Below are 26082 nucleotides of genomic sequence, written 5' to 3'. Positions count from 1 at the left end.
GTGTCTTTTTGGTCATTTTGTTTCCTTTTTTTGGTCATTTTGTTTCTTCTTTGGGTCATTTTGTGTCTTTTTTGCTCATTTTGTGTCTTTTTGGTCATTTTGTTTCCTTTTTTTGGTCATTTTGTTTCTTTTTTGGGTCATTTTGTGTCTTTTCTGGTCATTTTGTGTCTTTTTTGCTCATTTTGTGTCTTTTTGGTCATTTTGTTTCCTTTTTTTGGTCATTTTGTTTCTTTTTTGTATGATCTGACCTGTGTGTGAGAGATTCTATTCAGTGAGCGGGGGTCGCAGACAACATACATGTTAAATTGGGGGTCGCGACTCAAAAAGGTTGAGAACTACTGCTCTAAAGACATCAGCTCAACTCTCTAAAAGGGAAGTACAAGAGTAAAAACTGTTTAGTTATTCCAGACAGATCGCCGTCCTGAAAAAAGCTTTCAGTGTGGAGTTAAAATCTTTAAAGGATGTCCCACTGCGTGTCTCACCTTTGACACATGTAGGTGGACTGCTGCTCCAGGAGAGGTCCCACTGGCAGGTGATGATGTCAGAGCCGCTGATGTCATATCCCGGTTGGCACTGATAGGTCAGCACGCTGCCTCTCACAGGGGAGGAGTGGGACGAGCTGATCCAGCCAAAGTCAATTTGAGGGAGAGTAGGGCAGGTGTCGTTGGGCTCAACCTCTGAACGACACAGACAGAGAGAACGGGAGGAATTAAAATAGGTACTTCATCATCTCTTCTTCAGTAGTCGCAGACCTCACTTGCCCTGATAGACTTTAACACAGGCCTGCTGTGTACTTTCAACATAAAAATGTGTATGTTTAAGATTTTTACACTTTTACTGAAGGAGTGTAGCCTGGGTATATCCATACTGCCTTGCGCGCTCAAATTTAAATTTGAACCTCCATCCAGTCTGGAAACCAGGGAGGTTTCTTAGCCCTGTTTTAGGGATCCAATCACAGAACGGGGAGGGACGGCAAGACGATGACGCGTACTACTTGGCACTTGGAAGCTTGTAGTTTTCTGGATCCAACATGGCTGCAGCAGACGCGAAACTCTCTTTAGCTGTAGATGGTGTTTTAAATAGTTTAGAGCGAAAGATGAAAGGCGAAAGGTCTCTCGGCGGCTCCGCTGTCCCCCGGCTCGTAGCCAGATCACCGGTAGCGGGGCTATTAGCGGAGCTAGCGGCGCTAATCACCGGCGCTACCATAACGCCGGTGATCTGGCTACGAGCCGGGGGACAGCGGAGCTGCTGAGAGGCCCGCTGCAGCTTGTTTATTGACCATAAAATCAGTGGATGTGTGTGGCTGAATGACATGAGGGGGAATAAAGCGTGAAAATAAATAATCTTGCAGAAAGCGAGAACTGGAGAAGCAAAGCAGCAGCAACACTCTCTCACAGACACACACACAACAAACATCCATCTCTGTTGCTCTACTACGTCATCTGGTATAACTGATCTGATTGGCTAAGAGCTACCTACAGACGCTTTGATAGACATTCTAAGCGTCCAATAAACGGCTCCGGAGGATCGTAAACCACACCTCCTCTACGGAGAAATGAACGGCTAGTTCCCAGACTAGATCTCATTTGAGATTAGTCTGGTGTTAACCAGGCTAGAAGGAGTGTACTTACCTCGATAATGAATGAGGAATCCCTGACTCAGGATGAAACTGGAATCATCAGCATCACTCTGAAACTGAATGGTGACTTCTGACCCCCCAGACACAATCTGGAAACGCTCTTTGGAGCCCAGGTACTGTCCGATCACATGGGACATGAGGTCACGCCCGTCAAAAACGGTCAGGACATCAGTGTGGCGGATGTTTAAACTTTAAAAAGGAAAGACAAGAATAGAAAAAAGGAGAGGAATGAGGTTTTACTTCAGAGAGATCCTGTTTTTTTAAAGACTAGCGGTCCACCCACATGATGCTTTTTATTAGTCAGTACAGAGAGGAAAGGCAGGAGATTATATAAAGCTGCAACATGTTATATTTCTTTCTCTTTCACGTACAATTTATGAGTACAACAGCTGTTCAATATAATATATGTACAATTATCTTACAATCCGTAAATACACAGTATTTTTGTGACTGTGGATGGGATGACTAATAACATAAAACGTTGTATAATGCAGTATTGAATGTGCTATATGAATAAAAATAAGTCAGATTGCCAATTTAGCTGTGGTTTGATTCAGTGTGTAAAATACAAGGCTGGTGTGCAGTTTATTATTACAGTATATTTATGTTAGAGCCATCCTCTTATGGCACCAGCTGTGGGTAACACTTTACAATAACAATCTAAGTAATGTTTATAGATGATTTATAAACCAATTATTAACCATTTACAAAGTGCTATACATCTTTAATCTTTAAATGTTTTCAACCAATTTCTTAAAGGCATATGAATCATTTCAAAGCCATTAACATACTTACTATGGTGTTAGAAATGTTAAAATGAGTGCAACTAAAACTATTAATTATAATTTAATTGTTTGTTCATGGTAAAGTAATTATAAACTTACATTAATATACCATCTATTTGACATTTTTTAAATTATTTAGATAGTTGAACATTAATAAATGATCTATTTACCATTCTAAATGGTCAATATACGGTTTATAAATGATGAATAAACATTAATAAACTATCTGTTTACCATTTATAAATGATGGTTATTGTAAAGTGTTACCCTGCTGTGAAGTTAAGGGATTATGTTGCCTGTTTTTTGCTAATTTCTAAGAAAATATAGTATGCAATTATTAACCAACATGTTTGGTCACTTTTTAATCTTTAACCCATAAGAACCCATGGTGACACCCGTGTAACAAACACGTTAAATCTTCTATTTATTGTTACTAGGCTAAGTTTAAACCCATTTAACAATTCTAATCCATTAATAGTTGTGTCCTGTATTGCATTTAACTTGTTTTGACCATATTTCCTTAACAAATTAAAGTCACAATTTTGATAAACAAAAAGACACATGGTCATTTGTATTTATTTATTATCGATTTATTATTATTATGCTACTTAAAAACAAATCTAAAAAATAATTTGTTGTTTAACAGAACTAATAATGTCACAATTTTGATAGATGTTGTGGACATGCAGAGAAAAAGGCAAATTTGTGTCTAGTTTTTTTAAATTTTAAAATACGAAATATTACGAAAAACATAAATATTATAATCATAAATACTATAAGCGCCCAATGTAATGTTTATGTCACATCACAGATCTTTCACATTTAGGGATAGTGTTTTTGAAAACACATCAGAAATGGTGGTATATCCCCCATAACTTTCCTTTTCAGGATAACTGGGTCTGGGTTCTTATGGGTTAATAAGCAATACTCACATCTGGACATCCAGTTCAACGCGTTTCTCCTCGTTACCATGGATCTGCCATACGCAGTCGAGGCCCTTGGAGTAGCTCTGGGGCCAATCAGGAGACAGGATTGTACCCGACGGCTCGGTCAGCTCCCCTCCGCACAGAGCTGGCAGAGAAGAAGAGAGTAGAGAAATTGAGATGAGGACGTGGACTGGGAGGCGGAGGAAATGATGAAAGGGGGTGATGAAATAACAACTGAAGCAACTGGAAAAATAAGGGGGAAAAAATGGAGAAACATTAATTATAAATGGAGGGAGAGAAAATAAAGGCAGTAAAAATGATCAAAAAGAGATGTTAAATATTTCAGAGGACGCATAAAGACTGGAGATGCGCTCAATAGTGTAAGGGATCATAAGCAAAGGCTTACTTAAAATTTTCATTAGCTACACATTTGTGCTGCTTCTATGGTGGAATTCGGTAGTTCTCAACCTTTTTGAGTCGCGACCCCCAGTTTAACATGCATGTTGTCTGCGTCCCCCGTTCACTGAACAGAATCACGCAGAGTTCAGATCACCCAAAAAAGAAACAAAATGACCAAAAAACGGAACCAAAATGACCAAAAAAAGACACAAAAAAGACACAAAATGACCAAAAAAGACACAAAATGACAAAAAAGACACAAAATGACCAAAAAAAGGAAACAAAATGACCAAAAAAATACACAAATTGACCACAAAATTACCAAGAAAGACACAAAATGACCAAAAAATGGAACCAAAATGACCAAAAAAGACACAAATTGACCACAAAATGATCAAAGAAGACATAAAATGACTGAAAAAAGCCAGAAAATGACCAGAAAAGACACAAAATGACCAAAAAAAGACACAACATGACCAAAAAAAGACACAAATTGAACAAAAAAGACACAAAATGACTAAAAAAATACACAAATTGACCACAAAATGACCAAAAAAGACAAAATGACAAAAAAAAACACACAAAAAAACCACACAAAATGACCAAAAAAAGACATTAAGTGACCAAAAAGACTAAAACACATTAACACATGAACACTTTAACACAGTGGAGACAGAGCTGACTTCCAAAATGATTTGGCGACCCCCAGAAATCATCTCGCGACCCCAAGGTTGAGAATAGCTGGTGTAATTAACCTCCAGACAATCCACAAGCCAAGTGTCATCTAGTTCCATTATATTCTACAGAAGGCTGACATCTCTCACTCAGCAAGTCCCACCAAAACAACCCTAGCACTACAGATAAGAGGAACAAAGACTTTGGGGTGAACTGTCCCTTTAAAATTGGCATACGTGGCCATCGTTTGTTGAATAAGGATTCTTCACAGCATATGATGGAATAAAAATGGCACGAAAACAGTTGCATCACACACACACACACTTGCTTGGGAACATTTTAACCTCATAATTTATAAAATATATTTCAGTGATGGGGAGATGTGGTAGCAGAATAAATCTCATAAAATATTACCAATCACAGATAAAAGTGCCCTCTGCCATACATGGATGCTTAAAAACATCTCTAAGTTGATATGCCGAATTTTGGACAAATAATGAAGCAGACAACAATTAAAACATCTCTCTGAATGTTCATTAATATATTTTTTTTATATTTTAGTGTTACTTTTAATCGAAATCTTAATCTAATTTTAATAACTTGCTACTTTGGGATTTGTCAGAAAAGACACAAAATTACCGCCCCCCCCATAAAAAAAATCAAATTGACCACAAAATGGTCAAAAAAAAGACACAAAATGACCAAAAAATTACATAAAATTAAGCAAAAAAGCACTCAAATTGACCACAAAATGACCAAAAATGACCCCAAAAGACACAAAATGACCAAAAAAGACACAAAATTACCAAAAAAAGACACAAAATGACCCAAAAGACACAAATTGACCACAAAATGATCAAAAAAAGACACAAAATTACCAAAAAAGCCCCCCACAAAATGACAAAAAAACAAAACACAAAATGACTAAAAAAAGACACAAATGACTAAAAAACACACAAAATGACCAAAAAAGGCATTAAATGACCAAGCACACATCAACACATGAACACTTTAACACAGTGGAGACAGAGCTGACTTCCAAAATGATTTGGCGACCCCCAGAAATCATCTCGCGACCCCAATTGGGGTCTGGAACCCAAGGTTGATCACTGTGTATGAGCTACAAGCAGTAATACTGCACAGCATATGGTTTTCAGAATATCTTTGGCTTGACTAGAACTATAGCACCTGTGTTTCTAAGTCTGTGCCAGTTTGATATCTGCCTCAGTCTCTCTGTTGCTCTCACTTTTCACAACATGGCAGCAGTTCAGCAGATGACACAGTCAGTTTGGCTGCAGACTTCAAGCTACAACATCTTGAGGCTTCAGGCACCCATCTCCACACAATTCACTTTGAATAATAATGAATCAAATGACTTTCTCACTTCATGCAAAAGCTTCCAAAACTCAGGGGCGAATTCTCATGAATGGATTTTAGCCGCTGGTAGCACCATGAATTGCGCATCACTTGCAACTGATATCTGCCCCGTCATAGGGACCTATTCACTAAAGATAGTGTGCTAATTATATTACAGTGCAAAGGCCTGTCACGATAATTACTATATCGATTTATCGTTCAATGTATAAAATTGGGAACCTGGTCTCACAGGAATCCGTGAAATAGCCATGGATTTGCTTAACTCAAAATCTGTGGAATAGCCACGGAATCACTCAAATTTCCGTGAAACTGACACGGATTTCGCTACAATGCAAGTTAATATTTTTTCCTATTGGTTTGTTCCAAGTCATGTGACTTTCAAGGTCCCGGCGGTCAGAACAAAAAACATGGCGGACAGTTCTCTCATTTTTAGTGAAAAAAAATCAATATTTTGACTTAGTTTCTGCATAAAAATGGATTTTGACCACATTTCTAGCGAGAAATATATGTTTTATTTTCTAAATATTCACTCAGTGAATGTACATAATCACTTTGTATGTTGGAATAGCCACGGGATATGACTGTCATTAACTTGCATTGTAGCGAAACCCGTGTCAGTTTCACGGAAATTTGAGTGATTCCGTGGCTATTCCAAGGATTTTGAGTTAAGCAAATCCGTGGCTATTTCACGGATTCCTGTGAGACCAGGTTCTTTAAAATACAACCCAAGCAGCTCAGTGCTGGATCTTACCTCTGCACACAGGCTCGCTGTCGTTCCAGTGGGGACTGCTGGGGTCGACGCACTCAATGGTCCCCGAGCCTTGCTCCATGACGAAGCCTGGAGAGCAGGTGAAGGTAACGGTGGTGCCCAGCTGATACGTGATGTCACTGCTGCTGAAATTTCCATGAGGCATGTAGGGCTCCCAGCAGTGTTCATCATCAAAAGCTGAAAAAAGATTAGAAATTAGACACCGTTTGCATCTGTGTGGAAAAAAAAGGTTTTCCCTGTTCCCTTAATTTCTTTTGTAATTTTGTATGTTTCCTGCTCTACGAAATTAAGCAACCATAGCCAGTTAATTGAGGAGGGAGCAGGGAGGCTTTTCACTTGGGATGACCCAGAATATCAACCCCTCGTGGCCAGAAAAAGCCCAGGTGTAAGGCACTAAAAGCATCAAGCAGTGAACATTTCCAAAGCCACTGAATAATAAATCCCACTGAAGCATAGGCAGACTATAAGCACTTATGTCGCTCGTTATGGCCCTTAAACACAACAATAGATCAAAAGAGAAACCCTTGGTTTAGATATGATATTATGTGTTTTTTATGCACACTGTTCATTGCACCTTTTTTGTTTCATAGCACCAACATTTTTATACTGCATATTCATATTTATTCTGCACTGGAATTCTACTCCTTAATACATACTCCTTCTTTAGACACTTTATTTGTATTTTTACATTACATTTTATTGTATTTTATTGTATTTTTATATTTTATTGCTTGAAGTATGCCTAGGTTGTTCTTTTTATTTAATTGTGTTGTTATTGTCTCTGTGTGTAATGCTGCTGCTACACTGTAATTTCCCAGCTTGGGATAAATAAAGTACATCCATCCATCTATCTATCTATCTATCTATCTATCTATCTATCTCTCTATCTCTCTATCTATCTATCTAATTTTATATATTATTAATAATATATTACATAAATATACCTTATCACGATAAGAAAGGTCAACCTTTTAAGACATTTTTTGAAAGGTAGTTTAGATAGTTTGGATTTTTTGAAGTGACACCCCAGTTTGGCAGCAGCAAAATATATTTTAGCCACCTAAAAAAATCTATTTCAGTTCAATGCTATACTTAGCATGCGGTTGTTTAATTTGGTAACACCTAAATGAATTAAGTTCTTTCAAATTAATTTAAAATCAGTTGTGTTAATCTAACTTATTAAATTAATTTGAAAGAACTTAATTCACTTAGGTGTTACCAAATGAAACAATTCAATTAAGTTGGTTCAACTATTTTCTTTTTTCAGCCTTGTTTAAGGGGGACTGAAGCCATTTATCTCTTCTCTTTTCAAAGCCACCAGACTCCATTAACAAAAAACAGTAATTTGACCTCACAGAACTGAGGAGTTGCTGGTTAGTTAGTTTGTGCAATTGTGGAACTTTGATGAATATTATCTAACCCCTTAAAACACTAAAGTCACACTATTACATAAACAGACTAATTCATCAAGGCAGCAGTAGACCAGCAACTCCCATGTTCTGCTAGGTCAAATTAGTGTTTCTGCATTTCTGCTTCATTTTAAAAAGCGAGAGAGACAGACAGGACAGGAGAGGCAGAGCAGTAAAGGGCCCTGGGCCTGACTTGAACTAGGGCCACTGCAGTTAGACTCTAATTGTACACGCTCTACTTGGTGAGCTACCAGGGTGCCAGTAAAACAACTTTTTTAAAACTACTTTAGAAAGAACAAAGATAATGGCTTTGAGAGTTTGAAAAGGTTGTCTAATGCAGTAGTTCTCAACCTTTTTGAGTCGCGACCCCCAATTTAACATGCATGTTGTCTGCGATCCACGCTCACTGAACAGAATCTCACACGCACAGTTCAGATCACCCAAAAAAGAAACAAAATGACCAAAAAAGACACAAAATGACCAAAAAAGACACAAAATGACCAAAAAAGACACAAATGACCAAAAAAAGAGACACAAAATGACCCCAAAAAGAAACAAATTACCAGAAAAGACACAAAATGTCCCAAAAGACACAAATTGCGACAAAATGACCAAAAAAAAGGAACAAATTGATGTCAAAATGATCAAAAAAAGACACAAAATGACCAAAAAAAGAAACAAAATGACCAAAAAAGACACAAATGACCAAAAAAAGACACAAAATGACCAAAATAGACACAAAATTACCCCAAAAAGAAACAAAATTACCAGAAAAGACACAAAATGTCCCAAAAGACACAAATTGCGACAAAATGACCAAAAAAAGGAACAAATTGATGTCAAAGTGATCAAAAACATCCACAAAATGACAAAAAAAAAAACACAAAAAAAAGACTCTAATTGTACTCTACTCTACTCTACTTTAATTGTACACGCTCTACTTGGTGAGCTACCAGGGTGCCAGTAAAACAACTTTTTAAAAACTACTTTAGAAAGAACAAAGATAATGGCTTTAGATCCCAGTTTGAAAGGGTTGTCTAATGTCAAGATATTGGTGAAAAAAATCTTAATATAGTGTACACACTGAACTTCGAACTATCCCTTTAAAATATCAAAGGAACTAAAATCTCATATTTGGTGGGTTCTTTTTAATTCTTAAAGAAGTCATATCTAACTTGTTTTCAGCCAGAATACTGGACCAGGCAGCAAATATTACATAATGATGAGGTTAGAAGGATGTGCAGCAATGCACTGCCTTTGTGTTTTGCTGAATGTGGGAAAGACTTCATGTAAGGCTGCTTATCCATAGTCTTTCTGCTCACCCTCGTATCGCAGAGCCAGAAGCAGAGGAGACCCAAAATGACCAAAAAATTACATAAAATTAAGCAAAAAAGCACTCAAATTGACCACAAAATGACCAAAAATGACCCCAAAAAGACACAAATTGACCAAAAAAGACAAATTGACCACAAAATGATCCAAAAAAGACATAAAATTACCAAAAAAGACACAAAATTACCAAAAAAAGACACAAAATGACCAAAAAAGACACAAAATTACCAAAAAAAGACACAAAATTACCAAAAAAAACCACAATTACCAAAAAAAAGACACAAAATGTCCCAAAAGACACAAATTGACGACAAAATGATCAAAAAAAGACACAAAATGACAAAAAAAGGAACAAATTGACGTCAAGGTGATCAACAAAAGACACAAAATGACCAAAAAAGACACAAAATGACTAAAAAACCCACAAAATGTCCCAAAAGACACAAATTGACGACAAAATGATCAAAAAAAGACACAGAATGACCAAAAAAACCCCACAAAATGACAAAAAAACAAACACAAAATGACTAAAAAAAGACTCTAATTTTACTCTACTCTACTTTACTCCAATTGTACACGCTCTACTTGGTGAGCTACCAGGGTGCCAGTAAAACAACTTTTTTAAAACTACTTTAGAAAGAACAAAGATAATGGCTTTAAATCCCAGTTTGAAAGGGTTTAATGGGTCTAATGTCTAAAAGATGTCTAATTCTTAAAGAAGTCATATCTAACTTGTTTTCGGCCAGAATACTGGACCAGGCAGCAAATATTACATAATGATGAGGTTAGAAGGATGTGCAGCAATACACTGCCTTTGTGTTTTGCTGAATGTGGGAAAGACTTCATGTAAGGCTGCTTATCGTGCTATAGTCTTTGTGCTCACCCTCGTATCGCAGAGCCAGAAGCAGAGGGATGGAGGAAGAATCAGCTGTGAGCTCCAGGTAGAGTGTGGAGCTCTCACTCAGCAGCCCACGCTCTGGGACATCATCCAGGTCTGAGTCAAAGAGCGGTGGAGACAGGGAACTGTTTCCACTGCGCACAATTAACCTGAGAGGAACAAACCACAAAGATCTCAGATGGAAGCTTGAAAAAACAGGGACATGTTATCATTGTCTGAATAAGTACTGAAGGCAATCAGAATCATCATCAGCAAGTCTGCTGCAACGAAGAATACTGACCTGGTTATTTATTTAAATCAATCCGTGTAGTCTCTAAAACAGGGGTGGGCAATTAATTTTCCCAAGGGGCCACATGACCAATACCACGAAGGTTGGAGGGGCCGGACCAAAACTCTGAACTAAATTCTGCTTAATATTAATTTAATCGCTTTATAAAATATAGTAAATTATCTAGTTTTGAGCTGCTACTGATAGGAACACATGTTATGATGAGACTGTTAATGTGGAGTAAATCAAATATAGCAGTAAAAAGTAGTAAATACTCCAATCACTATATCACTTTTCCATGTATTTTAAACTTTAGCAAGGTTCATATAGGATTTTTTTTTTCATGTTTGTAAATTTTCAAGGTGTTTTACAATGTTGTGATGCTTTTATTTTGAAAAGGTGCCGTCCAGTGTGAAACGGGTGCTTTAATTTTGAAAGGTAGTGACAGGAAATAACAGGTGGAACGGTTAAATGAAAAAACGAACGGTAAATAATAACGAGTGCGTAGTAATTCATATTAAGTTGATATAAAGTATCAAAAAAGCTTCTATAGTGGCTGACTGACAGGACACAAGGTTTGTTAATTTTTTCTTCTTCTGTCATATATATTAGTGGCAATATTTGTTGTCTTAACTATAGTAAAAGTGCTTGTTTGCTAATCGCGCTAATGCTAATGTTTGTTAGCTCTTACGGTGGATTCACAAGGTGACCAAAGAATGTCTTATTTTAATTTTCATGGAGCGATTTTAAATAAATCTAGTGAACTATCAGTTAAAGAGTCGACCGTCATTCAGCCAGGAATGCTACTAAACATACATTCAAACCAAAGAAACAATATAGAGCATGTATGTTATGCAGTAAAACAGTAATTTATTAACTTTATGCAAAAAGCAATACGTGTTTTTGACAAGGTACCGAGGTAACTAGGGTAACTCAGATATACGTAAATCGCCTTCAAAATAAAAGCACTGCGGTTGTATTGATTTCTAATTTCTGAGTAACCTCACGCCAGTGGTGTAAAAAGTATTCAGATCCCTTACTTAAGTAAAAGTACTAATACCACACTGTGAAATTACTCCACTACAAGTAAAAGTTCTGCATCCAAAACTTACTGAAGTAAAAGTAAAAAAGTTTCAGCATCAAAATCTACTTAAAGTATGAAAAGTAAAAGTACTCGGGTTATGCAGAATGGACCCACTATAATTGTTTTATATATTCTAAATATATTATTACATTATTTGTATTGATGATTTAATGTATGCAGTGTTTTAATTTTAAAGATAGGGCTCATTTAATTACTTAATATACTGTTAAAGGATTCAATTAAAAAAACGTCTAATCACTTTACATCGATCATATATATTATGTTAAATTTCGACCTGAAAAGTAACTAAAGCTGGCAGCTAAATGTAGAGGAGTAAAAAGTACAATATTTGCCTAAAAATGTAGTGGAGTAGAAGTAAAAAGTTACATATAATGGAAATACTCAAGTAAAGTACAAGTACCTCAAAATTGTACTTTAGTACAGTACTTGAGTAAATGTACTTAGTTACATTCCACCACTGCCTCACGCAGGCCGACAGGCCAAATGCCCAGGTCTGCTCTAAAACCAAAGTCAGAAAAATAGAATCTTTGAAAGACAAACTTACTTATCATCATCTTCATCCAGCGCAATCCTCTCAAAGTGCAGGTGGAGTCTGTGTCCCTCTTTGGCTTCTATCAACCAGTGGCAGCTCAGGTTGTTTCCATTACTGTGGTTGCTGACAGACGGAGGGGTTGGGGACAGTATCCGGCCCACTGTTGCATTTCGAATCCAGCCTCCACAAGACACAGCTAAGGAAAAATGTCCAAAATCAACCACCTTAACAACCACACTGTTACTAAAGCCTATCAAGTATTGTATCTACAACCTGGTCTCACAAGAATCCGTGAAATAGCCACGGATTTGCTTAACTCAAAATCCGTGGAATAGCCACGGAATCACTCAAATTTCCGTGAAACTGACATGGATTTCGCTACAATGCAAGTTAATGACAGTCATATCCCGTGGCTATTCCAACATACAGAGTGATTATGTACATTCACTGAGTGAATATTTTGAAAATAAAACATATATTTCTCGCTAGAAATGTGATCAAAATCCATTTTTATGCAGAAACTAAGTCAAAATATTGATTTATTTCACTAAAAATGAGAGAACTGTCCACCATGTTTTTTGTTCTGACCGCCGGGACCTTGAAAGTCACGTGACTTGGAACAAACCAATAGGAACAAATATCCATGGAATAGCCACGGGATATGACTGTCATTAACTTGCATTGTAGCGAAATCCGTGTCAGTTTCACGGAAATTTGAGTGATTCCGTGGCTATTCCACGGATTTTGAGTTAAGCGAATCCGTGGCTATTTCACGGATTCCTGTGAGACCAGGTTTGTATCTACACTGTCAAAAAAACTGTTGTTTTTACGGTAAAAAAACGGCAACTTTTTCTAATGTTACGGTAAAAAGATATTGGCACTGTTGATTTCCCGTTTAAGATTGCCATTTTATTCAAATTTTTACTGTATAAATAAAAAGTTTTTCCATCAAAAGAAACATTGTTTTGCCATATTATTGACAAGAAAATACTTTATAAATGAAACCGCATAAATTAAAGATTTTACCATTACATATTACAGTATATTTTTGCTAGAGATATGACGTTTTCCACATTTAACAGTGAGAAAAAGTATTTTTTTTTTTACAAAAGATACATTTTACGGTCTTTTACAGTCATGGTTTAGCAGTTTTTCACCGTAAAATCTACAGACGTTTTTTACAGTGTACATGATTAACTGACCGACGCATTGTGGCTCGGGAGTGCTCCAGTGTGGTTGTGTTGTGTTGACACAAGTTGCCACCTCATGGCCGCGGACCTGGAAACCTGGATCACAGTGGAAGTGGGCCTGACCTCCAGGATGGATGTCTGTCACTGTCACTCCGCCTCCCTCAGGGGACTGAGGGAACGGGCAGGACAGCAGAAAGGCTGTTGATGTTGAAGAAAAGGGAAGGAAATGTCATTGAATTTGTAAAAAAATGGAAGATAAAAAATATAAGATTTACTGCAGGATGTCAACTTTGTGCACACAGATCAAGGTTATAATAGTTTTGTTTTTTCCATTAGTTTTAGTTCTAATTTCGTTGTGAATTTTTGTTTTCAAATTCAGTTAGTTTTAATTCGTTTTTAGAGTGAGTTTGCTAGTTTTAGTTAGTTTTTATTTTTTGGAAAATGCTTAGTTTTAGTTTAGTTTTTGTTAGTTTTAGTGTTAGTTTTAGTTTTTTTGTAATGGGGTCTTTGTTGGGTGCCAGATTCAAAAAAGTCACAATAAATGTTTCCTTTATTTCCTTTGTCTGATCCATCTCAGCCCCAATAAGTTTATTAAGTCATAAAACCAGATAACAATGTTGTGATGCTTTTATTTTGAAAAGGTTGTCGTCCAGTGCAAAAGAGGTGCTTTAATTTTGAAAGGTAGTGACAGGAAATAACCGGTAGAACGGTTAAATGAAAAAACGAACGGTAAATAATAACGAGTGCGTAGTAATTCATATAAAGTTGATATAAAGTATCAAAAGGCTTCTATAGTGGCTGACTGACAGGACACAAGGTTTGTTAAAGTTTATTTTATTCTGTCATATATATTAGTGGCTATATTTGTTGTCTTAACTATAGTAAAAGTGCTTGTTAGCTCTAGTAGCCTACTAATGATAATGTTTGCTATTTTTTCCAAAATAAAAGCACTGCGGTTATATTGATTTCTAATTTCTGGGTAACCTCACGCGGGCCGCCCAATGCCCAGGTCTGGTTTAATGTGTACACTGACCAATGTGCAGGTCAGAGATTCCACTATCCTTAAACTCAAGGATAATTTCTCATCTAAAAACCTTCACAATTCATGCTTTTGTATGTATGCTTTTAAATATGCAAGTATGTAGATTTTCAATCCAGCCACATGAAACTCCTTTATTCAAAGAGAAAACCTAAACTATTAAAAGTATCTCACAGTTGTCACTCATGGAAAAAAACTGCAATTTCTAGTTATTTTATGAAACTTGAAGGGTGAATTACCTTGATAGTGAAGGCTGAACACACCATGGTTGTTCTGCCGGAGACTGCGGTAGTGTATGTAAACTTGATTGGTTGTACTGCGAATCACCTGACCCTCTCTCATCAGGGTCTCGTTGGCTAGAAGCTCTGGTCCCAAACCTCCATAGCCCATGATCGTCAATGACTCTTTCTTAGAAAGGTTAACCTTTCGCACCTAGAGAGATAAAAAAGAGGAGGTAATGACGTGAAACCTGTTCTAGCAGCTGTATTATATAAACAGGTAAGAACAGATAAGGAAATATAACAATATAAAAGGTTGTCTGTGCAAGTATCAAATACATTGTATGACCCATATTGAGATTTGTTGTTAGGTGGTGTCCTCTGGTGCAGTAGTTCTCAAACTTATTGAGTCGCGACCCCCAAAACATGCACAGTTCACACAAAATGACCAGAAAAGACACAAAATGACCAAAAAAGGAAACACAATGACCAAAAAGACACAAAATGACAAAAAAAGACACAAAATTACCAAGAAAAGGAAACAAAATGACCAAAAAAGACACAAATTGACCACAAAATGATCAAAAAAGACACAAAATGACCAAAAAAGACACAAATTGACCACAAAATGATCAAAAAAGACACAAAATGACCTAAAAAGAAACAAATTGACCACAAAATGATAAAAAAAAGACACAAATTGACCAGAAATGACACAAAATTACCAAAAAAGACACAAAATGACTAAAAAAAGACACAAAATTACCAAAGAAAGGAAATAAAATGACCAAAAAAGACACAAATTGACCACAAAATGATCAAAAAAGACACCAAATGACCAAAAAAGACAAAAATTGACGCCAAAATGATCAAAAAAGACACAAAATGACCAAAAAAGAAACAAATTGACCACAAAATGATAAAAAAAGACACAAATTGACCAGAAATGACACAAAATGACCAAAAAAGACACAAAATGACTAAAAAAAAGACACAAAATTACCAAAGAAAGGAAATAAAATGACCATAAAAGACACAAATTGACCACAAAATGATCAAAAAAAGACACAAAAAAAGACACAAATTGACCAAAAAGACTAAAACACATTAACACATTGGAGACAGAGCTGACTTCCAAAATGATTTGGCGGTCAGGTGACACTATATTAAGAGCTACAAAGTCCACATAAGACTTAAGACTCAGGATACTGCTGTTTGTGTCTTTGTGTGAACATAGGCTAGATATTCCACAAACTTATGTAGATAACAAACATACTTATTTTAACACAAATCATGATCTTTCCTTAAACCTAACCAATTAATCCTGCTACAAAACATTAACCAAATGTTTAAAACTGCAATAACATGAAATAAAATTGTCATATATGTCCTTTTAGGGCTTTTGAGGATTTTCTGAATGACCTAGCCTATGAAGACCTGTTGTTTATGAATAAATTAGCCAGAAAATTCAGCAACGAGTTACAGAGGCTACACATCTACAGCCTTATCCAATGCATGGCATGACTTTTATACCTATACAATTGCACATTAAAGAAGAACAATTGAAAAACATAATAGTGCATGGTGTGAAATGGTTTTAATTTAATTTAGTTTAATTATGAGGGGGAAAGAGAGGCCACAATTAAGTAACATTTCACTTGGGTCTCATTAACTAAAAGTTAATACAGTGTAGCTGATTGACCTTATTGCTGCTGCAACATTGTTACAGTTAGAATTATGGTGCTCTCCCATATGATTACTGCTACATTATTTATTTTTTGCCATGCATTCAATTACAGATGATTTACTCTCTCAACATACAACACCAGCCCTGCCACTATTTATTAGATTGGAAGTGCAACACACAGGCTTGAGTATGTTTCACAATTTGTCTCTAACTTGACTGATATCAGAGCTCGTAGATATAAAAAAAATCGAATTAGGTTTTCTCTGGCGCTTTTTTTCCAATGCTCATTTTCACTGACAAAAAAAAATCACTCTGAAGCCTGACAACAAAGACTAAAATAGACTATTTTACAGTGGAAAAACCTCTTCAAAAAGGTTTATTATTTGAAAGATGAATGTTTATGGATTCATAAGAAAAAACACACATTACCTGAATTTCCACGCCATAACCTGCATACACAGTAATGCTGTAGGTGCATTCCAGAGGGGAAAAAGATGATGATGATGATGCAGGATCTGGTGACTCGACAACATCCTCCATTGCTGACAAAGTCTCATTGCATTGTACTGTGAAAAAAGGGAAAAGGGCAGGAGGAGAGAAAGTAAATATGTATGTGTAGATATACATCTAATGCTTTTCATATTCACTTTGTAAAGGAAAGCTTTAGCAAACATACACTACTGGTCAAAAGTTTTAGAACACACCAACTTTTCCAGAATTTAATTGAAAATGATGCAGTTTAATGTCTCACTGTACTCTGAAATTAATGCACATTTGCAGCATTTAAAATTCTTTATTGAGCATGATAGTGTTTTGAAAGTAAAAAAAAAATTCAAAATCACATTTTATGTTGGACTAAAGGACTAAAAAAAGACACAAAATGACAAAAAAAAGACACAAAATGACAAAAAAAAGACACCAAAAGACACAAAATGGCCAAAAAAAGACACAAAATGACTTTCAAAGACATGAAAAGAATTCAAAAATGGACAAAATAGCCCAAGACTCCATAGAGTTAAGTTGTAAACCCATTTCTTGTTCCCTGAAAAAGGCCTACTTGTATAATTCTGAAATGTACATTATTTTTCAGTTTTGGTTAAGCTTACCTTTTTTTATTTACCTCTGGCAGTTCACCACTTACCTTTGTACCCTTTCAAGCTGTTCATCTGACTTGAACTGCTTGAATTTCAATAAAAACTGGAAAAATTGGGGTGTTCTTAAACTTTTGACAGGTAGTGTACATATGTCTTTTTATAGCAAAGGCATGACTCAATATATCTTGACTTAATGTAGTTTAAGAACTTAGCTTAAAGGCCTCTTGTCAGTGCTAAATCAATGAGAGATCATAGATTACTTCCCCCCCCCAACGGACATTTTCCCAACTACTGAGAAGATTTTTAGAATCAAGATGAAAGTCAAGTCATGCTATGCTCAGCACACATGGGGGAAATCATATCAACTCTTCTTACCCCACTACAGCATACTGACAGTTTAGTAATGGTCAAATATACAGTATACTTCCCCAATATACTGTTTAATAATAATATATACTATTTTATTGGTATTAAGTTACATTTGGCTGCATTTTAAGGAACAAAAATGCCACTATGATATATATATATATATATATATATATTTTTTTTTTTTTTAACTCAAAAACAGGGGGGTCTCTAGGATTTTGACACATCCGGGTCTCAGCCCAGAAGAGTCAAGCAGATGCGCGCGAAATTTTTAGACATAGAGACATTCTCCACATAGCCTAAGAACACACAATTCACACTACACTTGCATTCAGAGACCAATGCTTGGTTAAGTCCAGGGGTGTACTGCAAACCTGTCATATCACCGGTGAAAAAGGTGAAAACGATGCAATCCCATAACCACAGATCATCAAATGAATTACCCATTTTGAATTTAGTTTGCACCCATGTACTGACATTAGCTAGCTAGGTAACAACACATTGTTTTTCCATTTAACACATTAGCAGCTACAGTAAAAGAAGCAGGCTGTGCATGATCCCTGTAAGCTAGCTAGCTAGCTGCTATCATGCATGAAAAAGAAAATAAACAAGATGGTTCGACGTAAAAGCCTAACATTAACTTTAGCTACTTTCCTCTCTAGATTCATAGATTGTGTACCTAAAAATAATTAAGCCTGGGCTTCTTCTAGAGTCTAGAAGAAGCCTAAGCGTAATTATTTTTAGGTACACAATTCTCACAAACGACAATTGCATTTAAAGACAGATGCTAATAATAAAATATTGTTTTTTTCCCATGTAATATCAACTAGTTGCTAGCTAGCTAACGTTAGCTACTTCCCTCTAGTAGTTCCAGCTGCAACACTCTTGAAATTATACATTTTTCCATAATTTCTATTTTATTATTTTTTATTATAATACTTATTATACTTCTATTCCCATTACCTCTTTTTTTTTTTAAATTAATATTCGGGGCTAGTTAAAAAACATCCGGGGCTGTAGCCCCGAATGTTTTAGCCTAGGGACGCCACTGCTCAAAAACATTTCTGCAGACAGCAAAGTTAGACAGAAAGAAGCACACAAGGTATGATGCTGTTTCATCCCAGTAACCTTGTGTTTTTTTGGATGAGGATTGGTGGGATCGATTGCAGCTTGAGCTAACAATGATATGAAGACGAGAGAGAAGTTGCCATGTCTTTTATTGAACTGGATGAACTGTGTGTCCACTGATTCTCAAACATGCCTCCTACACTCCAGATAATCTACACTGCATAAACTGCAAAGTTATGAAGAATTCCTGGTTATCAAGAACATTTTTGATATGTTTAGAAGCACAATACCTGGTGCTAGATGCTCACATTTTTTCAAAGCTCTGCATTAATTGAGGCATGTGTACTTGTGCTGGAATTAAATGATTACTCAAATTAGAGGGTGCAGATGGGCCACAAATACTCCCTTGCTGCTGTCAGTTGTAGGGTGTTGCTGTAGTGATTTAGTAAACTGAAAGGAAGACCTTGATCCTGCAAGCAATTGTGTCTGGATGTTGACAAGAATTATAACTGTGCAGGTCAGACTCTGCTTGGCTGCCATTCTTGCTATAATGAAATTAAAACTGTATTTCTGGTGAGCATAAGAATGCATTTACTGGCCGAGGAATGTATAAAAACAGACATTAATAATGTTCATAAAATAGTTTTATTCATGGTTTTGTATCCTTCAACATAAGTGACATAAAAATGAAAAACAAGCTGTGTTGTTGATCTCTTCCAAGTAGGTCAGTGGTGAGAGATGCAAATCATATGTAGTCACTCTTGAAACCAAAATAGCTGAGCGCTGCTGGATAGCCACTGACACACTCCCTACTGTGCAAATCATCAAAATACCAAATGGATAAAGGGAAACATCACTGAGCTCCAGGAAAATCTCCACTCCCTGAGCAAATGTTTGTGGTAAACATGTGCTGAAAACATATACATAAAGCTACTGTGGGGATACGTTTTTTCCTGCTTTGCATCAGGGCCGGCAGATAATTAAATCTCATAACTTGTCATCTTTGGATGGAATCATATCATGATGAAATCATAATATACAATTAAATGCAAAAATCTGTTGCAAAATATTTTTCAGGGAATATCAGTTAAAAATAACAAACTGGATTCAAGCTGGCAAGCTTCCTGTCACAGCTTCAGCTTCTTCAACCTTTAAGCTTCATTACCCAGAATACAACAGTGCATAAAGCTCAGGCCAGGCTTCTCTCTGCATAATAATGGTGGAGAATAATGAGCACAGGTCCGCTTGAACCCCAAATGTTGATTTAAATACATTTTGAGCAGTATTTTCCAACAGCAGTTTGCAGGATGTGTTTCTTCCATTCATTCATTCAGCGTTATTGTTCAATAAATGCATGCCTACACTCCACTTAAACTATTGTCGTAATCTGATTACTGTGTATTTGTGTGCCTGCATGTTAACATAGTGTATAAATAGTTGGAAAATGCATTATTTTGCCCAGCACTTTATTTTACTGTATTTTGTGTTGGGGCTGAAAGAGGCATTTAAAAAAGTGCCAATACTCTAAACTAGCTGGAATATTTGTGCGTTGTTCATGGACATATATTAATTAGTTTTACTGGTTTTAAGATGAATGATAAGCAGGGCCTATTGTAATTTTTTTTAAGAAACAGCAAAAATGTCTGGGGCCATTTTGATGCTTAATATTTTAAGTGTGTTAATTGGCCCACATCAACCTTAGACCAGTCCTGCCTGCTGTCTCCATATTAGTACTGCTTTTATAATAAGGTCAGCAATAAAACCTGCCAGTGATCCATTAGTGCTATGTGTATTTTTACACGTCTTCTACCTCATGGAGGTTGTGAGATTGTGGAGCAGTTTGAGTAATTTGAGGAATGCTGAAATTATGATTTGACAAAAAAAAAATGTTGAAAATATCCACATATTTTTTGAGTCAGGTTAAACTGAAATATATTTATTCTCACAATAACCAAATAAGCTATCAACAAGACTAAAAATAACAGCACATTTCTGTTTTATCTTTGGGTATTTGGGAAAGGGAAGTATAATCTGAGTATGATAACAACCTGGGATCACCATTTACAGGCTGTATGCAGCTATCAGTAACCAGTTAAATTGGGTAAAATGAAGAGTAATTCCAACTAGTGAGCACTGCCTTGGGCGTGGCTGTGTGTATTGCATTGCCCCAGATTAAATGATTTTATTGACCGCATGACTGAAACTGAGGCTATGCTTCGGTTGAATCAAATTATTGACCTGCCCCTGTAATACAAATGGCATCTGGGGAGGAAAGGGCTTTACAGCCCATTTGGTTTACAATGAACAGAAACAAAAAGCAAAGAGGAAGAGAAGAGAAAAGAAAAGCAACCAAACACGTTTCACTTATGTGGCAGATTTTAAACAGTGCCATAAAGTAAATCAGCTGACAGTGTTAACTGAGCATTCACAAGTCGGGGAGAACATTTTGTCCACTTCTAGCATCTCTCTGCAATCATTCAAGATGACTTTAGAAGATACAATTGTCACACATAAGCAAATGTCTTGAACTTTGACCTTCAAAGTGTGCTTTCAGTTCATCAAAGTGGTGCTAACTAAGCGACCTAGCGCTACTGTTAGCTTAAACATAGCGTCATTCTAGCTGCTGATCTGTTCTGGGCCAAGGTTATTATAGTTAACAAAAACTAACGAAATAACGAAAACTAGAATTGAAAAAACATTTTCGTTAACTGAAATAAAAATAAAAACTAGAGTTTTTTAAAAAACGATAACTAACTTAAACTGCGATGCACCCACCAATCCCACAGTCTCACTGGACCCCGCCATCTTCTCTGGGAATGCCAAGAGTGGGACGGGAATGCAGACTCACGCTCACACATTCCACATTCGGAATAATACCACTTTTTAATTTCTCTCCGTCGGGGAGGGGTGAGGAGTGTGGGTCTGTTATCACCGTGACAACCTCTGCCCAGCGTTCCAGTGGAGAATGGGCCTTGTGTGTGTCTGCACCATAGACTGTATATAAATAATGGACGTAGTCACCGTGACGTCACCCATTGGTTTGTGGACTGCCCGTTGGAAGCCTCGAGTTCAGCGTCGTCGCCATCTTGCGTCGCCATCATGTTTCCGATACGCGGAGCAGACCATAATTGGACTGTGGCGGAGCGCGAGGGATCTGACGACACTGACTACATGCATCTCTACACCGGCAACCCGACTGAGAGAAGCCGCTGCTAATTCATGTTAGCATTAACTGGAGCATTAACTGGGATGTTAGTTTTGGCTAGCAAAAAAACAAAAACAAAGTGTATCTTTCTTACCTCAGAAAACTGAGCAGCGACTCCTTGGAGTGTCTGTTAGTCCAACCAAACACTGAACAAGACATTTTACTGAACAAAACGTTCAAATAAACTGTCATTAAGTGAAAATATAGTGTGAAAGGGTCAAAGTTATGAGACCAAACCGCTAAACATCCTCTTTTCTATCTATATAACGTTATATATAACTTTATTGACACGTTGCCGTGGATACGCTCTGCTTCTCTCCTGGTGAGGGCTCGCCTTGTCAGTGACCTGTCAATCAAAGCTAGAAACGCCCCAAATCATACGATTCTTTATCTTCTATTTTCTTCTAAATGGGGCCATTATTAGAACTATTGACATCAAATTGTCTTGAAGAAGATTTTTTAGCGATTGAGACCATAATGTTGTCCCTGAAAATTTTTTCTGAGGTAATAAATCAAGTGAGAAGTTTTCAAATTTAGCACTGAAATGAATGGGCAGATTTCTTTTGCAGCCAAACTTAGCGCCCCCTACTGGAATTTTCGGTGAATTGCAGGCTTTATGCACTTCCTGGTGGCTTCCATGCTCAGACACGGAGATTGCCGCCTGGTCTGCACATTAGTGTTTGTGTGTGTGTGAGTGTGTGTTTGGCGCACTGGGTACCAGGAGACGCAGCATGAGCGTGTGAGTGAGCGAGCCAAACAATGGCCCCGATTTAGGCCGGCTGGGCAGTGGGTGAGCATAAGACGTCCGTGGAACGCACCAGTGGAGGACTGGCATTATGGGGAGAATACAGTGAAGGGTCTGTGACAGAATGAGGAGAGACAGGGGAAGGGTGGTGGCATGCACCAGGACCTAAGAGCGGGGAGGGGAGGCTTGAGTCTTGAGGTGGGCCTTATGTCACTACTGGGTGTCTTGAAGCTGCACACAGAGCTGGCGGGTCAGCCGGCACACTACCAACATGCGTGACGGTCACATCAGGCGTGATACATGACCAGAAAATCTCAGCACCCAGAGCAGAAATCTGAACCGTCCGCAGATTCAGATTGGTCCGCTGACTCGAAGCTGCTTCTATCTCGCTCGGCTTAAACGTAGTCTGTGTAGGAACCGGACCTGTGGGCCCACCCCCCGCAGAGTAGGGCATAGGGGTCGGGTGCAGTGGGAGTCGGGCAGCAGGCGAAGGCGGGTACCTGGGCGTGCTGACCCCCGGCTCCAGCGGCTAGCTCTGGGGACGTGGAACGTCACCTCGCTGGCGGGGAAGGAGCCCGAGCTTGTGCGGGAGGTGGAGCGGTACCAGCTAGAAATAGTTGGGCTCACCTCCACACATAGCGTGGGCTCTGGAACCAAACTCCTGGAGAGAGGCTGGACTCTCTCCTTTTCCGGAGTTGCCCAGGGTGAGAGGCGCCGGGCGGGTGTGGGGATACTCACAAGCCCCCGGCTGAGCGCCGCTGTGTTGGAGTTCTCCCCGAGGAACGAGAGGGTCGTCTCCTCGCGGCTGCAAGTCGCGAGGAGAAGGTCTTTCTACCAATTTCTACCAATTCTACCAATTGGTTATTCTTTCACCAATTGGTGTTTGGTACAGTATCAGGAGCGCAGATGGACTTTCTGAACTGGGGGGGACGAAGTTGTCAGCAAATTATTTCAACTCAATGAGTTATTTTTCCACTCCATACCTTAACCGAAATATGTTTTATTAAACAAAATCTGCGCGCATGTACAGATTAAACCAGCGGTCGGCAACCTTTATGGGCAAAAGAGCCACTGTTGGCAGAAAAAAGGGGAAAAATGCCGAAATGGAGCCGCAAACCTTATTTCAAGCCTTACAATGACGATGAAACAGCCTACTAAGTCTAGACTATCCTACCAACTTTACTATAGGTCATAATGAGCATTTATCAATGTGGTTTTGTCAGAATGCAGTGAGAACCAAAGTGAATGAAAGGCTTGACACTTGATAAATACCTCAGCAGATTGGAATCAAAAGCTAGTCTAGCCAGGGAAACTTAAAACTCGACTTAAAATTGGCAAAATTTAGAGATTAAGGTGTGTAAGCTTTACATTTTTAAAATCGAAGAATGCAAATTGCTGTGGGTCTACACCAATGTTTAATAAAAATTCAATTGGAAACAAACTTCATAAAGATTTTATTTTGTATAAATATTTTGGTCACAGCCACAGGGAGCCACTGCAGATGGCCTGAAGAGCCACATATGGCTCTGGAGCCACAGGTTGCCTACCCCTGGATTAAACCAACAAGGTAAAACATAAACAAGAAAGAGAATGCGTGTATTTCCCAAAAAGTAAAACTATTCCTTAAGAGTGTTATTGCTTTGTCAGTCATAATTCACACTAAAAAGCAAAATAAAATAATGAAACTACAGAGTAAGGATGTGGCTAATACATGCACTTCACCAATCATTCGTCTCGCATGATATTGCAAGCCGGATGAGGACGTTCTTCAGTGTTTTGATTTGTTTGTTGTTGTTTTTTTGTTCGTTTGTTTTCTTTGCGGGAGTAATAGAAATTCTCAGATCTAAGTTGTTTTATATACTATGGTTGACTAATAAGTAAATAAATAATGATAATAATAATAATAATACATATTTATTTGACATTAAGTGGCTATATAGAGAGTATACATTAGTATCAGTATACAATTTCTTATTTTTGAAGTGTTGAGTATCAGGGGAGAGGCCTAGATAAATATTTTATACTTCAGCCTACTCCCTTTTTTTTCGAACCAAAATGATATAAGGAAATGCATATTGAATATTAAGTTAACTGGTTCTTATTTCTATCTTATTACTTAAACGGGGCAGATGCATGTATATGTATAGGGCTTTATATACTGTATGTGTGTAAATGTTTATATGTTTATGTACATCTGTTTAATGGTGTCTATGTGAGTATGTGTATGAATATGTATATGCATCTAGCCTACGCTGTTGTAGTTTATGTTTTTTTTTTTTTTTTCGGTTCGAAAAGAAGAATTAAAAAAAAAATAAAAGAAATAAATATATTTCTTTCTCCACATCTGTTGTAAATCCGCTGACCCACCTCCTACGTACTCAGTCATGATTCTCTCATTTGTAACCGTTGCTGTTCTCTTTTATTTCATGACCAGAATTAGTAACAGCCCTTATGTACCTGCAGTGAGAGCTGCACAGACAGACAGCCCAGCTAAAGGAGGTGCCATAATGTTGTTTCACTGAACTCGCCACTCCCTGTTAGTATTCTGCTCATGGTGGCATTGTTGACGGACTGATTTGTCAAATAAATGGTTCTCTTCTTATGACATTTGGACAACAATGGGGCTGGTATTAGTATTTATGGCCTCACTTTTTTCCATTAATAAGATGTTTTCATGCTCGCCGATTAAGTTAATTTTGTTTTTGTAATAATAACTAAAAGACATAGATTATATTTAGACTTTATTGTCAAGATTCTTCTCTTTTCATGCGGCTATGTGAACAAACAGAATACTAATGTGTCATGTGACAGTAGACAAAACCCAATAGAGTCCAAGCATCGCTTGTATACTTTATATCTCACTGGTTTTGAAACATCAACCTTTAATAAGTCATATGCTTCTCTTAGTCTCCACACACCCTGTCTGCTGTGGCTGGTATAGACTTTACTGAAGTAATAAATAAGGGATAAGGATTTTACTTAGAATAAAATCTGTGTACTTCACATAAAAAGCTATAGGGAATAAGTTCATATGGCATTTAGTAAAGTTAATGTGTTCACGGTTCTCTCGGCCACTCCAGAATCTTAACCCATAAGAACCCAGACCCAGTTATCCTTAAAGGATGAGTTCTATAAGTGGACCACATAGAACACATTTCTGATGTTTAAAAAAAAAAGTCTACCCCTAAATGTCAAAGATCTGTGATGTGACATATACAATACAATGGGAATTTATGGTATTTATGTTTATAATATTTCTTATTTTAAAATAAAAAAAACTAGACACATTTTCTGCTTACAGAGACACAAATTTGCCTTTTTGTTTGCATCTCCACAACATATATCAAAATTGTGAC

The 26082-nt window shown here is 37.3% G+C and overlaps 1 protein-coding gene across 2 annotated transcripts in view; it reads right to left on the bottom strand.

The window, feature by feature from the left end:
- The window catches only part of sez6l2 (seizure related 6 homolog (mouse)-like 2), a 37506-nt gene that overhangs the window by 7728 nt on the left and 3696 nt on the right, over window positions 1-26082 (bottom strand). For both annotated transcript variants that reach the window (XM_059348511.1, XM_059348510.1), the window contains exons 5-13: window positions 16678-16814; window positions 14583-14775; window positions 13317-13502; window positions 12127-12310; window positions 10195-10358; window positions 6553-6747; window positions 3357-3495; window positions 1632-1828; window positions 483-677 (exon numbers count right to left, since the gene is read on the bottom strand). In XM_059348511.1, coding sequence (XP_059204494.1) covers window positions 483-677; window positions 1632-1828; window positions 3357-3495; window positions 6553-6747; window positions 10195-10358; window positions 12127-12310; window positions 13317-13502; window positions 14583-14775; window positions 16678-16814 — 1590 coding nt within the window. The remainder of the gene's footprint in view (window positions 1-482; window positions 678-1631; window positions 1829-3356; window positions 3496-6552; window positions 6748-10194; window positions 10359-12126; window positions 12311-13316; window positions 13503-14582; window positions 14776-16677; window positions 16815-26082) is intronic.

This window comes from Centropristis striata, chromosome 13 (genome assembly GCF_030273125.1).
Source record: "Centropristis striata isolate RG_2023a ecotype Rhode Island chromosome 13, C.striata_1.0, whole genome shotgun sequence".
NCBI classification, from domain to species: Eukaryota; Metazoa; Chordata; class Actinopteri; order Perciformes; family Serranidae; genus Centropristis; species Centropristis striata.
Note: the sequence above shows the minus strand (reverse complement) of the source record. Positions and strands in the feature narration are given on the sequence as shown.